Genomic DNA, 18,103 nt, shown 5'->3' on the forward strand with positions numbered 1-18,103 from the left:
CTTATGATGCTCTGTCACCAACATTTTCTAACCTTTGTATTCTGTTTCTCAAATATGCAGCTCCTTCTGTTGGAGAAGTCAGTTAATAACATTCTTCAGTATTCACACGGGACTTAGTATGTGGTTTATCCTACCGCTTTGATTTTACTTCAGTACTGCCACTAGGGGCTGGCATTATTTTCATGTTTAGGACATTTCTCCTAGCCTCCCAATTACTTATTTTGGAACTAACATCCCCACTCTCAAAACCAAAAACAGGGAAATCTGTCATAAGAAGACACTCAAGGGGGCTAATGTAAATCAAATGCTTAAATGGAGTGAAGGATGCTTGTTGGTGACTGTCTGGATTCTGTATATTTAGGGATCTTTTCAGCCTTTTAGACTACTCAGGTCCCACCTCAGCCTTCAACCCCACAGACACATTCAAGATTTTGTAGTTATGATGAAGGAAAAAAAACACCTGAGCAGTCTGTGAATTATTAGGGCGTGACTAGGAATGCCTTTGTGCAGTTTATCTTAAGTCTGCATGCATAATGGACTAAGCCAAATTGAACAGAGCTACAATATATAGAATAAAAGTGTCCAGGGGCACAACAGTAGGAAGCTTAGTGTGGGATAGTTTTGAGGGTTATTTCCTTGCATGGACTGGGCCATTGAGCCTGTATAGGGAAGCCGTATAGATGTAAAAGACTTATTTTACAGACCTGTATAGGAATCTGATCCCTACTCAGGAAGGGCAGACAGTTTAGTGTCAGAAAATGAGGTCTATCTACTAGTGGTTCATCTGTTGCCTCTTATAGCAGCAAATAGAAATAAATTGTTCTTATTCACCCATTTTGATTTTATCTGCTCTGTCCTGTCTAAAATTACATATTCTTTCATAGTGGAAAATTAGATCCATAGTAGTAGCTCTGTGTTCAGAAGTGTTCAAGCTTACTATCTGTGATACTAAGTATCTGTGACATGTCTTCTGTGACATCTGTGATGTGTCTCAGACTTAGTATCTGTGACATGTCTTCTACCTGTCCAAATAGATTGAGAGTGATCACTCAAGAAGTTTCTGTTTGGAGGACTACACATCTCTTTATCCAGACAAAATGACTAATTGTCAAATGCGACTGATCTGGATATTTGTCTTAATCTGGATGCCTTGCCAGAGATGAAATGGTGGGGTCAGCAGCCCCCTGCCCCCCTGTCCGTGGGGGCTGCCTGGCGGGGACCCGGAAGCTGTGGTTGGGGGGGGGGGGGGTCTAGAGGCTCCCTTGCCTGTCACTCTTGTACCTGACTTCAGGCCCTGGAGGAGCAGGTGAGGGAACTTCAGGCTGAGATGAGCAGGCTACAGGGGATCAGGGCTGTGAAGGATGAAATTGACATGTATTTCCATTCTCTGCAGGATCAGTCTTCCAGCAGACAGAGCTCCTGGGAAGGATGCCCAGCAGAGGAATGGCAGAAGGTGACCACCAGAACCACGGCGGCTCGGGCTAGCATGGTGGCAGCTCCCCAGGTACAACTGGGGAACAGATTTGAGGCCTTGGCAGCCTTGGAGGAGAAGGTCAAAGTGGATGCTTCCGGGGGGACGGTGCCACTCTACACATGGCACGGTCTGAGCAAGGACGGAACACCACGAGGAAGAAACACTAAGTCCTCATCATCAGAGACTCCATCCTGAGGGGAATGGGGGGTCCCATCTGCTGACCTGACCCCATGGCATGTGAGGTCTGCTGCCTGCCTGGGGCTCAGATTCAGGATGTTACAGGCATGATCCTGGACCTCATTCGACCCTCGGACCAGTATCCCATTGTCCTAATCCACGTGGGAACAAGTGATACGGTGGGGAGCAGTCCAGACTGCATCATGAAGGACTACGAGGCCCTGGGGGCCAAGCTCAAGGAGATGGGGGTGCAGGTGGTATTCTCCTCTATTCTCCTGGTTGGCTGATCTTGTACAGTGTGCTGAGCACTGCTAGGAGTAACAAGGAATAATGGCCACAAGTTGACTGAGAATAGGTTCAGGCTAGACATCAGGAAGCACTACTTCACAGTCAGGGCGGCTAGGATCTGGAACTAACTTCCAAGGGAAGTGGTGCTCACTCCTACCCTGGGGGTCTTCAAAAGGAGGCTAGATAATCACCTAGCCAGGGTCGTTTGACCCCAGCATTCTTTCCTACCCATGGCAGGGGGTTGGACTTGATGATCTGCTCAAGTCCCTTCCAACCTTACCAACTATGAAACTATGAATATAACTCTCTCTCAGATTTCCATATTTTAATATTACAGGGTACAGGGCCTTTCAGATATTCAGCTACAAATTTGGTGCTGTTTCTAAGAATATGATTCAGAGCACAGGGCATAGAATATAATTCAAGATATAAAAGACTTTTCAGTTAAATGCAAACAAACTAGTATCTGAAGGGTTCTTCCATTTTGCTGTGAGCTAGAAATTAGTTTGTAATCCTGATAAAATTATTCTTAGGAAGGTTTTTTTTTTGTATAAACTTCTGTTTCCTAGTGAGAATGCATACATGGCATCTGTAACCAAAACTTTGAGAATTTAAAAACATTTTTTTCCACCCAGCACATGGATAACTTTAGGCATGTGAGGGGTCTTGTTTTCAGAATGTAGGATAAAACTAAGAAGACATACAAAAAACTAAACTTTTTGTTCCAAAATGATAACTTTTATTAGACCAACTGGGAAATCACAAAAAAAAAATGTCCTTTTCTGCAAGCTTTTGGGATCAAAATCCCTTCCTTCATCAGACTCTGGGAAAAGTATAGATGGTACAAGAGGGTAAAAAGTCCCCATAGGTAGGAAATAAATGTCATTTATAAACTTAGGGTAAAATTAAGGACTTTTTGATATAGATCTCAGACAACATGCTATGATAAGAGCAGTTCTACCTGTTTTGACATTTCTTTTCACCACTATGCTTCTGGTTTGGAGTTTTGTGTTCTTTGGCATAGTAACTGAAGAAGCAAATGTAACAACAGTTAGTAAAGAGAGGTTAATCTGAAGTCAGACAGATGGCAGGATGGAGTGAACTCTTCCTACCAAAATTTATGCATCTCTGATTCAGTTAGTCTATGAAGTGCATCTCTACCCTGTCTTCTAATTGTTAGTAAGTTACAGATCTTCTGCCCTCCTCTTATAGAAGAGAGTGAGCTCAGATTTTTTGGCCTAAGAGTTCTAAATTTTATTACACTAAAATCTAATCAGAGATATTGGAGATGGACATGTGGTTCCACTGTAAAAACTGAAGTATGGGGTTTCACACCTAGGGTCTAGTCTTGCATGTTACCTTCTTATAAGTTATACTTATATCAAAGTGAAGCCCCCCTGAATTTCACTTAGGACCATCACACAGAGGAAACTAGGTGCCAGTTTTCTCATAACAACTTTAGTTAGTTGATGAATACAAAGGGTGTCTGTAGATGTGCGGGACACCTACTCTGATATGCTGTAATTACAGTGTGTCAGAGCAGACTCTATTAATCAAGTCTGTTAGCATGCTTCAGCAGCGTCGATGTCTTGTGTATTTGGCATCCCCATGCTTCAAAATGGTGGTGGGGGCACTTTAATTAAATCTCATTGTACAAGCTTTAGTTAAAGTGCCCCTGCTGCCATTTTGAAGTCTGGGATGCTGAATACATGAGATGCTGTGGGCGCTTTAATTAGAATGGCTTCCAAGACCTGCTTTAATTAAAGCACCACTCCCTGCCCCCAAACTTGTGTAAAGATGCCCAAAGATATTTTTTCTGTTAGCTTTAATTCCGCAGTTTTAACCTGGAGTCTGAAAGGGAGCTATCTATTCTTCTTGGTGCCTCACACAGGGAACATATGTAAAACAATGTTACTGGAAGCTTGATTTAAGTCAGTCTCTTCCCATTCTCCTTTGAATATTAGGGCTGTGTGAAGCTTCACTGGCTGTTTTGTTTCAATGCTGCTTCGACTCATTTTGAGCTGGAAACAGCAAAATCAAAACGAAACAGAGGGCTTTGAAACAGCCTCGAAATGAAATGAGGGCAGTCGAAACTTTACAAAAGTTTCAAAAAATTTCAAGTTTCAAAGCTGAAGATGGGCTTGCCTTCAGGGAAACAGAATATAAGGAGAAGGAGGGGAGAGAGGGGGGAGAAGAGGGGGGAGGAAGAGGGGGAAGAGAGGGGAAGGACTACTCTCATATTGACTGTGTCACTGGCCAGTGACTGTCATCCTTCCCTGAGATCCCTTCCAATCCCAGTGTTTTGGGAGGGGGATGGAGAAACAGCATAAAAGGCAGCATTGTTTGAACTGCTCTGCTTTCTGTCTTGGGGTCAGTTATACTGAGCTATGTGTTCCAGTAGCTCAGCGTCAGTCAATGAAGGCTATAGCCCTGAATGATCTTCTGAAGGGTTTTCTACTTGCTAGCCTAGGCTAGCCTAGCAAAAGGGATTTCAGAATACCTTTTTGGATTTTTCTTTCTTCTAGATGCTTTTATTTTATTATTATATTAATTGAGATATTCTTTTTGAATTTTATAATTATATTGGATAGGATCACACTATAGAATTTAATTTATATAGGAAGGCAAATACATTTATATTTTATTTCTATATAGTTAAAGCTTTGCAGCATACATTAGAGAATTTATATAGGAAGAAAGATATATTTATATTTGTTTTTATACATGTATGCTTTGCACCACACACATTAGTGTGTACTAAGGTGCCACCTTAGTAAGGGGGGGCATGTGCCCCACCTGTGACCAGTCCTGCCAACTGGGGGGGAGGTCCCCCACAGGTGATCCTGCAGACTGGGGTGGGAGGTTTGCCCAGGTGATCCTGTCATGGTCAAACACTGCGGCCAATTGCTGTGATCGCTGCAGCTGCTTCTGGGAGTGGCTGTGGCTGCTTCTGGGAGCGAGCACCGGCTGATCATTGCAGCCACTCTTGGAAGCTGCTGCAGTGATCACAGCAATCAGTCGGTGCTTGCAGAAGAGGCACCGGTGCTCCTGCCTGCCCCCCGCTTATCACCTAAGTGGCAAGCGTGGCCAGTCAGGGGGTGCACCGGCACTCTCAGGGGGTGCATGTGCACCCCTCGTGCACCCCCTACACATTGCCACTGTCTGCAGGCACCACCCCCTTGCTCCTCCTCAGCCTGGCACCAGTAGGAGCGTGCCCAAAGGGAAGTCCCCTTCCTGCTCCAAAGTCCCCGTCCCTCCAAAGCAGAGGCAGGCCACCCTGGAACAGTGGGGGAAAGGCGGACAGAAAGTGGGGCACATTGCAAGAGTAAGAGAAATCAACCAGAGCACTGGGGAGATGCTTGCTGTTCATGGCCAGACCTTCTCCTTAGTTGGCGGCCAGGGTGCAGGTGGCTCATGGCAGTTGTGGCCCCATCTTACCAAGTGCCTGCATGTACCACCTTCAACAGGGCAGTGGTGCCCTCCCTGTATGAGGCATGCAGGGAGTACTTGAAGGAGGAACTGCACAAGACAGGTACACAGGTGGCCTTACACTTCACCTCAGATATCTGGAGCAGCTGGGGTGGCAATCACACCTATCTCTCCCTCACAGGGTACTGGTGCAACCAGTCAGGCCACTGATGAGCTCTCCTTCAAGCCAAGGTGATGGATGAGTCCCACATGGCAACAGAGATCATGGTGGCCATGAACTGCTACTGCTTGGTGCAGGGGTGGATTGCTGGGCAGGGTGAGCTCACCCACAGGTTCATGGTCACCAACAATGGTGCCAATATGGTCAAGGCAGTCCCTGATGCCACCTTTGTTTGTATCAAATGTGTGGCACACAAGTTCTACCTCATTCTCAGGGACTCATTGGAGAGACTCCTTGGAGGGGGTGATGGTGCCAGCACCACCAGCAAACTCATTTCCAAATGCAGGAAGGTGGCAGGCAACTTCCACTGGAGCATCAAGGGGGCCAAGATGCGGTGGGACAAACAAACAGAGCTGAACATCCCACAGCACAAAATCATGCAGAATGTGGCGACTCAGTGGAACTCCAGATACCTGATGCTTGAGAGGATGGTGGAGCAACAGAAGGCCATCCATGAGATGGCCTTGCTTAGGGAGATTGGGATCAGTGGCCTCCTGAACAGAACTGAGTGGGATACCATCTCCCAGATCTTGGTGGTCCTCACGCCCTTCCTCAAGGCCATCAAGACCCTCAGCACTGGTGATGCCCTCCTTAGCCAGGTGATCCCCATAGTGAGGGAACTTCAGAGTCAAATGGAGAGCCTCCAGGGGATCAGTGCTCTTGGCTGGGGCAAGCTGCTGTCACCAGATGTCCAGGCACTGGTGAGGCAGCTGAAGGAGGGCATCAGGAAATGGCTTGATCCCTTGCAGTCCAGTATGGTCCACATGCTGGCAGCCACATGTGACCCGAGGGTGAAGGGCAGTGTATGCTGCAGCCAAAGCTTGAATCAGTAAGATGGAGGTGCTGGTGAAGATAGGGAGGTAGAAGGTTGGAGGTGGGGGGACATGGAAGAGGGGGATCCTCTGTCCCATGCTAGCACGCCATCCACCAGCCAGTCTTCTCTTCCACCACAGGTGCTGCCCATGTGGGCCAGGTGCTTGGCTTCCATGGTGGGGTCCAGAGGCACCAGACCCCACCATCAGGCAGGTAGCTCTCAGGCCTTGGTGGCCTGTAAAGTGGTTTGTAAATTGTTCTCTCTCAGGACCCGGCATGAGAAACTGAAAACAGAATGGGTTTTTTGGGAGGAATGTGCCCCTACAGGTAGTTGGGTATTGTTGTCTTTGATAAATTCTGGGGGTACTGGAGATTGTTGGCAGGTTCTGTGTTTTGAGCTGTAGGAAGTTGGCTTCAGTTCTGGTGACGCAGTTAGGTGCTTGTTTGAATTTACAAACCACTTTTCAGCACCAGGCCTATGAATTTCACTCCATCAGCCTCCTAGGTATAGAAACTCATGGACTCAATATAGACAGTGGAATTCTGACACACTACAACCTGTTGGACGTCTGACTTCCCAGGTACCTCTGCACCTTTACCTGCATTGCTACATCCCTTTTCCCCCTCCACACCCCACCCTGTCCCTCACCCCCTGATGCCTCCATTTCTATTTTTACTGACAGGCTTTCTTGCCTGCATTGCATGACAGGCCAGCCTCTGCGCTCTTCACTATTCCTTCCATCCAGGAACAGCACACACCCCAAATGCAGGTACTTACTCAACTTGAGTAAGTTTTTCAAACTGAAAGCTTGCTAAAATATATTTCTGTAACTAATCTATCATTTAATTTGTCTGCTAAAACATACCAGATTAGATTGAGTCAAAGGAAAGGACCTTGTCTGCCAGTGCCAAGTCCTTAGACCAACACCCCTAGCACCTGACTGGAAAGAGCCAGGACCCTGGGCACATCTAAGCACCAGGGCTGGGGCTGGCAGGGGAGTCCTCTGGCAGCTGCTGAAGAAGGAGCTCCTGATGGAAAGGAAAGAAAGGCTCTAGTAGTTTGTGACAGTTTGGCTGCCTGAGATACTGCAAGTGCTACTGTGCTGCTGCTGCTCACTAAGTTATTATTTTACTTGTTATTTAAAGTGGTGGATCGGACTGAGGCTGTAGGGGAGGAGGAGACCTCATTGAGGCACACTGCTGTGTCATGTGGAGGCCCCAGCTCCCGTAAGGGTGCACCTTAACGCACACACAGTGTCACCCACCCATGTCACGAGTTTTGCTTGCCAGCAGCCTGAAGTGCAGGGTCCCAGAAGCCAGAACCCCCTGCACCTATCTCCTTTCCAGCTGACAGGCTTCATGGCTTCACCAGGGGCTAGCAGGCCCACAATTTTTACCCTACTGTGCCTTAATACACACGTGACACAAGTTTTGCTTGTCAGCAGCTTGAGGTACGGCTTCCCAGAAACCCCTGCATGTATTTCCTTGAAACTTGACAGGCATCATGGCCTCAGAAGGGGCTACCATCCCTACAAGTTTCATCCAAATCAGGCAAGAAATAACAAAGTTATAGGCAGTTTTGTGCTTCCCCATTATAGCCTATGGGAGAAACATCAAAACAGCGTCGAAACCACAAAAATGTTTCAACGAAATGAAATAGAACAGCAGTTTTGAAACAAAATGAAATTTGAAATGAAACACTATTCCATTGAAATGTTGAAACAGAAATAGAAATGGAACAGTGCCATTTTGCAGAGCCCTACTGAATATGCCTATGGTAACTAACTATATTAAACTAAAAATGAAGAAAAATTTTGAAAAGCTGAATGCTTTGTGTGGGGGGCATTCTGGTTACTTAGAGGAAGCACAGAATTTATTCTTAATTTCCTGTTTAATGTAGTATTGCTTCTGGAATTGAATGAAAAAGCTAATATCAAAAAGAAGAAATACCACAAGATGTCACTATAACTCAAGTAACCAAGATACATTATAGCAGAGATGCTGCTCTCTATGCAGGAAGCTTTCGTACTTTAAGAAAAAAAAAGAAAGGTTTCCACCATTTACAATTCTTTTTGAGGGTCATCATTGTGTTTCATTCATATCATTCATGTGTTTCATATGTATCATTTGTATCAGTTTTTACTGTTTCTTAACTTCAAACAGAATGTCTTAGACTGTCTCATGGCATTTAAATGAGGAAAGCATAGGCCACCTAACTTTCTTGGTTTCAGGGCAGGGATATCTCAGTAAACACATTTTAATGTGAAGGGAACTTTGTATATTGTAGTTTACATCTTCAAAAGAACTCAGGGTCAGATACTAATTCTCTGTTGACTTGTATTGTAAAATTATTTATTTAAATATACCTAAAGTGAGTAATAAGTCAAAAAAAGTTTGCACACAAACTTCCTGGATATTTCCAATACAAACGAGACACATAATCAATACAAGAGAGACACATTGATCACTTTCATTGATGCAGCCTGCAGAGAATTAATTGATCATATCTGAACAGTCAGATAGCTGACTTGCATTTTTTGACAATACTAATTTATTTACCTTATGTCAGTTTTTAAAAATATAAATCCTCAGTTAAGTGGGCATATTCAGATTAGTAGAACCACAGATTGCTTCCACCACAAATTCCAGGAATGTGTCTAGCCTGTCTGTTTCCCTGACCTTAGAAAAAGTTTTTGCCAAGCTAGTAAGATAACATAATTTGGAGAAGCTTGAAGGTTTCAGTTTCCAGAAGATGTCCTTAATCTAGAGTTATCCTAAATTTCTAGTTACCTTTAAGTCCAGAAACTACTAACTGTGCAGTGCAAAATAACTCCATTGAACCTCAGCATTTCTGTCCTTAATTTTAAATATTGTACTAAGAGACAGAAAGAGGGCATAGGACTGCTTTATGGATGCTACAGAATTATTTAAACATAAACAGTGATTTTAACCAAACTATTTAATGCTAGACTGCACTACTATGGATATAATTACAATAGGCAGTTTATTTTGCTCCAGTTTAGCAAGACATTTAGTGTTTACTTACCAGGATATACATTTGCTGCTACTCATGGAGAACAATTTAATGCAGTCTTTAATTTGCGTATCTGTTGGGTGGTCTTTCCTCCCCGAAAAGAGGCAGAAAAATAAGTGCTTAATGCCAAGGATGGAGAAAAAAAGAAATCTTTTCCTTCTGGCTGTGGAGGTATTCCAGAGTTATGACAACAGTCTGGATGCTGGTGGGTTTGTGTAGCAGAAGCTCTTCCAGCCTTGGTTCTGGTCCTCCCCCGAGTCATCCTCTATTGTGCCTCAAACATTCTGGGTGCTTGCACACGTGATGGGGGCTTAATCCCCTAAATTGAAATGGTGGATTTTTAATTGTGATGATTAAAAACTCATTGTTTTAATTAAGGTGCTTCTGTCACTCTTATGGCAAGGGACCTGATTTTTTTTTTCCACAAAGACTGCCCGCCTCTCCAACAGCCAGGGGGTGACCTGCTGCCAGGCCAAGCAGGCCTTGAGCTGTGGGGGCCCACAGAACTTTCCCTCTGCAGCAGCAACACCCACTGGGTCCACCCAGGTGGGCTGCTAGTGGGCTGGGGACTGCCTCAGCTTGGAGGCACCCAATCCAATGCTTCCATGAGTCCGCCTGGGCTTCCAGTGCGTTGTGCACTGTTCCTGCCACCTGCTCTGGCTGCCACCACAGCCAGCTGCAAGGCAACCTGTTCCCGGGTGGTCCCTGGTGGTGGGAGCAGTGCATGGGGCGCTGCTCCCCAGGTGTGCTTGGGGATGAGTTGGATCCAGTGGGTGCTGCCTCCAAGCTAGGGAAGTCCCTAGCCCACTAGCAGCCTGCACTATGGAGGGAAAGACTAGGTCCCTGCAGCTCAGCGGCCACTCAGCATGCCAGCAGCTCATGCAAGCAAGCTCCACCAGAAAAAAAAATTGGTGAGGGGCCTGATCCATTTTTTTTTCATGGAGCCTGCCTGCAGCTGGGGGGCAAGTTGCTGGTGGGCCATGAGTTGTGGGGGCCCCAGTCCTTCCCTCTGTAGTTGTGGTGCCCCTTGGGGCCACCCAGACAGGCTGCTAGTGGGTTGGATGCTGCCCCAGCTCAGAGGCAGCAGCTGCCAGATCCAACTGGGGGAGTGGGAGGGGGGAAGATTTCTTTTTGATCAATTTCTACACCAATCTACTGTATTTCATTTCACTATACCAGGTTTTCTTTTGGGAAAAAATGTTTCAAAATACATATAATGACATGATACATTAAAGATTGAAATCCTTCTGGATCTGAAAAATATTGCAAAAAAAGGCCAGTAGAATATTGGGTTGTAATTAACAGGACTTATTGCTTATAAGTCAAGGGAAGAAGTGTTTCTTCCACTCTCTTCAGCATTGGTGAGGCCTAACTTGGAGTACCTTATCCAATTTGGGCACTGTACTTCAAGAAAGACATGGGCAAATTAGAAAGAGTCCAGTGCAGAGCAGCAAAAATGATTAGTGGTTTAATCACTAATGACTTATAATAAAATGTTGAAGAACTAGGGTTATTCAGCCTGGAGAAGAAGACCGAAGAGAGATTCAATCAGCTATTAGATAAAAGCACTGAAAAACCCTGCTGAAGTTGAAGTGCATGGGCTATACAGACACTGGGCAAGCAAGGTCAAACTGATGCAATTCCTCTTCTGGGCATGCACTGCATTTGGTGTGGGGGTACACCAAGCTGAAAATAAGTGCTTGGGGTTTTTTTCCACATCTGTAAAAGCCCCAAATGCCTACAGGGTGTTTATAAATAGGATGGTGATTGACTATTCTCTCTGGTTGCAGGGACAGGACAAAAATAATGGTCTTACATTCCACCAAGGGAAATTTAGGTTGGTTATTAGGAAGAACTCTCTAATTGTAAAGGTGACTAAGCACTGGAATAGGTTATCTGGAGATGCTATGGTATTTCTCTCTTTAGAAGTTTGTAAGAGCAGGTTAGACAAACTCAGAGGCATAACAAGGCAACCAGATGCCTGGGGCAATGTGGGGGCAGTGGCAACTTCTAGATGCTGCTGTGCTGTTGTTACTATTACGTGTCTGTGGTGGCAGAAATTAATTTTGCACCTTCACAAGTCAATGCCCAGGGCTGCTGCTCTGTTCACCTTGTCCTAGTTATGCTACTAGATAACACGTGACAAGAATGCCACAGGAAAGCCCAAGCCTGAGGTGAGGCCGCCTGAGGTTTAAACAGGGATCCTGCCTTGAGCAGGGGGTTGGACTTTATGGTCTCTTGAGTCCCTTCCAGCCATAATTTTCTGAGATTCTATGATCCCTAATTCAAACTAGTTGGAGAAGTGGCTGTTTCACTAGGGAACTGTTGATCATGCACCTATTACGTTCCTTTACGTGCTTATTTTTAAAGAAGGTGAAATAAAGACAACAGCAAAGATACTGTACCTAGCTTTACTTCAAACTGACTTCAAATATGCTTTGCTGATATATCATAGAATCATAGAAAATTAGGTTGGAACGGATGTCAGGAGGTCATCTAGTGTCCCCCCCGCCCGCTGCCCCCCACCCCACTCAAAGCAGTACAGTCCCTAACTAGATCATCCCAGGCAGGGCTTTGTCGAGCTGGGCCTTAAAAACCTCCAAGGATGGAAATTCCACCACCTCTCTAGGTAACTCATCCTAGTGCTTCACTGCCCTCCTAGTAAGAAAGTTTTTCCTAATATCCAACCTCTTGCTGCAACTTGAGACCATTGCTCTTTCATTTGTCGTCTGCCAACAGTCTAACTCCATCCTCTTTGTAATCACTCTTCAGGAACTTGTAGGTTGATATCTAAGCCCCCTCAGTTTTTTCTCTAGATTAAATAAACCCAGTTCCCTCAGGCTTACCTCAAAAGTCATGTGCCCCAGCTCCCAAACCATTTTTGTTGTTACCTGCTGGACTCTTTCCAACTTGTCTGCATCCATTTTGTAGTGGAGGACTCAAAACTGGACATAGTACTCTAGATGTGGCCTCACCAGTGCCAAACACAGGGGAATAATCACAGTTTCATAGACATTAGGAGCTGGAAGGGACCTTATGGATCATCAGGTCCAACCCCCCTGCGCTTGGGCAGGAAAGACCGCTGAGGTCAGATGACCCCAGCAAGACACTTTTTGAAGATCGCCGGGGTGAATTACTGTACCACTTCTGGGGGAAGCCTGTTCCAAACCTGCAGCGCTTGGCTTGTAAAGAAGTTTTTCCTTATGTCTAGTCTGAAGTGATCTTCAATCAGTTTGTGCCCATTGCTTCTTGTCCTCCCCTGGGGGGCCTTGGTGAATAGATACTCTCCCAGGCCCTGATGCATGCTCCTGATATACTAATAGGCTGCCACAAAGTCCCCTCTGAGTCTTCTCTTCTCCAGGCTGAACAGTCTCAAGTCTTCCAGCCTCTCCTTGTATAATCTGGTCTCTAGGCCTCTAATCATGCACATGGCCCTCCTTTGGACTCTCTTGAGCTTCTCCACATCCTTCCTGAAGTGTGGTGCCCAGAACTGGATGCAGTACTCCAGCTGCAGTCTCACCAAGGCCGAGTAGAGTGGGAGGATAACATGCCTAGCCTTGCTCGAGATGCCTCGGTAGATGCATGCCAGTGTTTGATTAGCTCCACCAGCTACGGCATCCTATTGGTAGCTTATGTTCATTTTGTGGTCTATCATGCCACCCAAGTCTTGTTCAGTTGTGGTGCTGGCAAACATAGCACTGCCAAACCTGTAAGTGTGTTGTGGATTATTTCTCCCCAGATGGAGTACTTTCATTTCTCTGTATTAAATGACATCAGGTCCATCCACCTTGCAAGCCTGTCCAGGTCAGCCTGTATTGCCAGCCTGTCCTCGAGCATGACCACACTGCCCCATAGTTTTGTGTTGTCAGAGAATTTTGCCAGTTCACTTTTAATACCTGTATCCAAATCATTGATGAACGTGTTGAAAAGCACTGGTCCAAGCACTGAACCCTCAGGGACAACACTGGTCACCTTCCGCCATGTTGACTCAGTTCCACCAATCAATACTCTCTGGATCCTACCTCAGAGTCAGTTACCAAGCCACTGGACCATAAAATAGTCGAGGCCACATTTTCCCAATTTTACCATGAGGACATCATGTGAGACCAGGTTAAAGACCTTTTTGAAGTGCAAGAATATGACGTCAACCTCATTTCTCCTATCAAGGTGGTTAGTTACCTGATCATAGAAGGAAATGAGGTTGGTCTGATTATGTCTGTCAATCTGCTGGGAATGCTCCTACTAATGCAGCCTAGTATGTCATTAGCTTTCTGGGCAACAGTGGCACACTGTTGACTTATATCCAGCTTATTGTCCTCTGTAACCCCCTGATCCTTTTCTGCAGAGCTGCTGCTTAGCCAGTTAGTCCCAAGTCTGTAGCAATGCATGGGATTCTTCCATCCTAAATGCAGGACTTTGCACTTTTCCTTGTTGAACCTCATGAGATTTCTTTTGGCCCAATCCTCCAATTTTTTTTAGGTCAGTCTGAATCCTATCCCTACCCTCCAGCATATCTACTACTCCCTCAGCTTGGTGTCATCTGTGAACTTCCTGAGGGTGCAGTCCATCCCATCTTCCAGGTCATTAATGAAGATAGAGACTGAAAGAGACTTGGGGGTCATGACTGACCACAAGATGAACATGAGTCACCAATGTGATACCATAGCCAGCAAAGTGAACAAAACACTGGCTTGCATCCACTGATGTTTCTCAAAAAAGTCCCAGGATTTCATCCTCCCATTGTACTCAGCCTTGGTGAGGCTGCAGCTGGAGTACTGCATCCAATTAAAAAAGGACATGAAGAAGCTTGAAAGAGTCCAGAGGTGAGTCATGTGCATGATCAGAGGGCAAAGAGAACAGGCATTATGAAGAGAGGCTGAGAGCCATGATATTCTTCCACCTGGAGAAACAAAGGCTCAGGGGTGACTTGGTGGCGGCCTATAAGTACGTAAGGGGTGTTCACCAAGGTATGGGGGAACACCTGTTCACCAGAGCATCCCAAGGGATGACAAAGTCCAACAATCACAAATTCCTCCAAGACTGTTTTAGGCTGGACATAAGGAAAAACTTACTTACTGTCTGAGCCCGAAAGGCCTGGAATAGACCCATCCCCAGAGGTGATGCAAGCACCTATTCTGGACTCTTAAGAAACATTTGGATGCTTATCATGCTGGGAACTCTTAACCCAGGGATGGGCAAAATACGGCCCGCAGGCCAAACCTGGCCCATGAGGCCATTCTATCTGGTCAGCGGGGCCCCTAAAAAAAATGTAGAAAATTAATATTTCTCTGCCCTTGGTTCCTGTAAAAAATGCAGGAACCAAGGGCAGCAGGACCCAGAGGAAGCCCGGCAGACTCCAACAACAGCAGGGCCCACCTGGCTCTGCCCCCCAGCCGGAAGACCTAGCCAGGGTTTCTGGACTGGGAGCACATGGCTGCCCCGGTGCAGGAAGCTCAGGTAAGTGGGGGTGGCAGACCCCAGGCAGGGAAGGTGGCGGGGAAGCAGACCCTCCATGCCCTACACCTGGTGCCCTGCACTGCAGCTGTTTGCAGCTCACGTGGGGCTGCCTGTGCCCACTCTGGACAGCCCTATGTGGGCTGTGAGCACCTGCAGCGTGAGGCACCAGGCATGGGAGGGGCTGCTTCCCCCCCCCGCGCTCAGCTTTTCCCTGGGCTCCTTCCCTGCATGGAGAAAAGCAGCCCCTCGCCCACCCCATGGCTGGCGCTCCCTCTTGCAGGTGCTCGCAGCCCACGCGGGGCTGTCTGGAGCAGGCACAGGCAGCCCCAGGTCAGCTGCGAGCAGCTGCAGTGCGGGGTGCCAGGCATGGGGCAGGCAAGGGGCTGCTTTCTCCACCCCCCATGCTCAGCACCACCTTGTAACCCGGCCCCACTGCCAGGCTGGCAGTGGGCTGTGTTACAAGGTGGTGCTGAGCATGGGTAAAAGTGGCCCCTCGCCCACCCCATGGCCAGCACCTTGTGCTGCAGCCACCTGCAGCCCACATGAGGCTGCCTGTGCCTGCTCCAGACAGCCCTGTGTGGGCTGTGAGCACCTGCAGCAGGGAGCGCTGGCCCTGGGGCGGGTGAGGGGCTGCTTTTCCCTGTGCTCAGCACCAGCTTCTTCCCTACCAGCAAGCAGGGGGTCAGGGCTGTGCGCTGCCCCCCGCCTGTACTGCGAGGCTGGGGGGCACTGGGTGTGAGCGGGAGGGAAGCCAGTGGGAGCACAGGGCCCACACCGGTGTTCTGGGGCCAGTGTCGGTGGGGCCCAGAGTAGGGTGGCAGGAGCACGGGGTCCTGGCTGGCAGAGGCTCTATGGAGTCGGACCAGCTCCCCCCTCCCCCTGCTGGTGCAGCCCAGCCCAGCTCCACAGACCCCTGCCAGCCTGCACCCTGCTCTGGGCCCCACCAGTGCTGGCCCTGGGACATTGGTCCCAAGACATTGGGACATTGGTCCCAAGATGGTGACCAGGGGGTGGGGCACCTGTCAAGGGGTGGGGCACCTGTCAAGGGGAGGGGCTACCCATGCAGCCCTCGACAGCCTGCCAAAACTGGGTAAGTGGCCCTCCACCCAAAATAATTGGCAGCCCCTGCTCCAACCCTAGCTGACTTCCTGCTACCTGGGCAGGGGGCTGGACCCGATGACCTTGTGAGGTCGCTTCCAGCCCTAATATCTATGAAATCTATGAAAGTCTATATTGAACAAAACTGGCCCCAAGACCGACCCCTGGGGCACTCCACTTGATACTGGCTGCCAACTAGACAAATCATGAATCAGTATCTGTTGAGCTCAACAATCCAGCCAGCTTTCTATCCACCTTACAGTCCATTCATCTAACCTCAGATTTCTTGCAAGAATTCTGTGGGAGACTGTATCAAAAGTCTTGCTAAAGTCAAGGTATATCAAGTCCACTGCTTTCTTCACATCCACAGAGCCAGTCATCTCATCATAGAAGGCAATCAGGTTGATCAGGCATGACCTGCCCTTGGTGAATCCATGCTGACTGTTCCTGATTACTTTCTTCTTCTCCAAGTGCTTAGAATTGGATTCCTTGAGGACCTGATCCATAAGTTTTCTGGGGACTGAGTTGAGGCTGACTGGTTTGTAGTTCCCTGGATCCTCCTCCTTCCCTTTCTTAAAGGTATTTCACTGGTAAGAAATATATCATACATACATACATAAATATGACATATTTCAGACCAGCCAGACTCACCTTAGTCCCCAGAAAAATAATGGATCAGGTCCTCAAGGAATCCAATTCTAAGCACTTGGAGGAGAAGAAAGCAATCAGAAACAGTCATCATGGATTCACCAAGATATCTCTATCTCTATCTGATATATTTCTTAACAGTGAAACATACAGAATCTCTGTGGATGTACTTTTTTCTCTGTTAAAGGCTGTCCCTTTTACAACAGCCTAGCCCTTTTGGCAATATTGTGGATGTTGTAACATGGTCTTGATACAGCTCAATACAGCTCAAATGAGATAGACTTGACATGTTCTTACCAGGACCTTTTGTAGATCTGCATTATCAAACTTACTTTATAATTTACCGTTGTAGTGTGGTATTTGTGCTTCTGTACTCAGGTCTAACTCTGTATCTTACTATTGCTAAATGGTTTATCTCAACACTATTCAAGTACCACTGGCTGCATCTACATGTGTGCTTAACTGCCAAGTATACTAATTTCATAGATTTTATAGACACTAGGGCTGGAAGGGACCTCAGAAGTTCATCAAGCCCACCCCCCCCACCCAAAGGCAGAAAGTCAGCTGGGGTCATAGGTTCCAAGCAAGATAAGCATTCAATTTTTTCTTGAAGGTGTTCAATGTAGGTGCTTGAACCACTTCTGATGGCAGGCTATTCCAGACCTTGGGGGCTCGGACAGTAAAGAAATTCTTCCTTATGTCCAGCCTGAAACAGTCTTGCAGTAGTTTATAACCATTCGACCTCGTCATCCCTTGGGGTGCTCTGGTGAACAAACATTCCCCCAGATACTGGTGGTTCCCCCTGATAAACATATAGGTAGCCATCAGATCACCCCTGAGCCTGCGCTTTTCCAGGCTAAAGAGTCCCATAGCTCTCAGCCTGTCATTGTAAGGTTTGTTTTCCTGACCTCTGACCATGCATGTGGCTCTTCTCTGGACTTTCTCAAGCTTCTCCGCATCTTTTGAAATGTGGGGCCCAAAGCTGGACGCAGAACTCTAGCTGCAGCCTCACCAAGGCCGAGTACAAGGGGAGAATGACGTCCTGGGATTTGCTTGAGAAGCATCTAAGGATGCAAGCCAGCGTTTTGGTCACTTTACTAGCCGCTGCATTGCATTGAAGGCTTATGTTCATCTTGTGGTCAATGATGACCCCCAAGTCTCTTTCTTCCGTAGTGCTAGCCAGAGTAGCACTGCCGACCCTATAAGGATGCTACAGGTTTTTCCTCCCAAGGTGGAGAACCTTGCATTTTTCAGTGTAAAACACCATCAGATTCTCATCCGTCCATTTCATGAGCCTGTCCAGGTCAGCCTGGATCGCCCTCCTGTCTTCAGGTGTGGATGCTTTGCCCCAAAGTTTGGTGTCATTGGCGAACTTGGCCAGTTCACTTCTGATGCCAATGTCCACATCATTAATGAAGATGTTGAACAATATGGGTCCAAGGACACAGCCTTGGGGGATCCCACT

At 47.0% G+C, this 18,103-nt stretch overlaps 1 protein-coding gene across 5 annotated transcripts in view; it reads right to left on the bottom strand.

Annotated features, from left to right (window-relative positions):
* SYN2 (synapsin II) overlaps window positions 1–18,103 on the bottom strand; it is a 623,389-nt gene that overhangs the window by 39,750 nt on the left and 565,536 nt on the right. The window contains exon 11 of one of the 5 annotated variants that reach the window (XM_059715917.1): window positions 9,434–9,754. The exons of the other annotated variants lie outside the window; for them this stretch is intronic. Within the exon in view, the coding sequence (XP_059571900.1) occupies window positions 9,701–9,754 (54 nt within the window). The 3' untranslated portion in view covers window positions 9,434–9,700. Of the gene's footprint in view, window positions 1–9,433; window positions 9,755–18,103 lie in introns of those variants that run through there. 5 annotated transcript variants of the gene reach the window in all.

This window comes from Alligator mississippiensis, chromosome 12 (genome assembly GCF_030867095.1).
Source record: "Alligator mississippiensis isolate rAllMis1 chromosome 12, rAllMis1, whole genome shotgun sequence".
In the NCBI taxonomy this organism is placed as follows: Eukaryota; Metazoa; Chordata; order Crocodylia; family Alligatoridae; genus Alligator; species Alligator mississippiensis.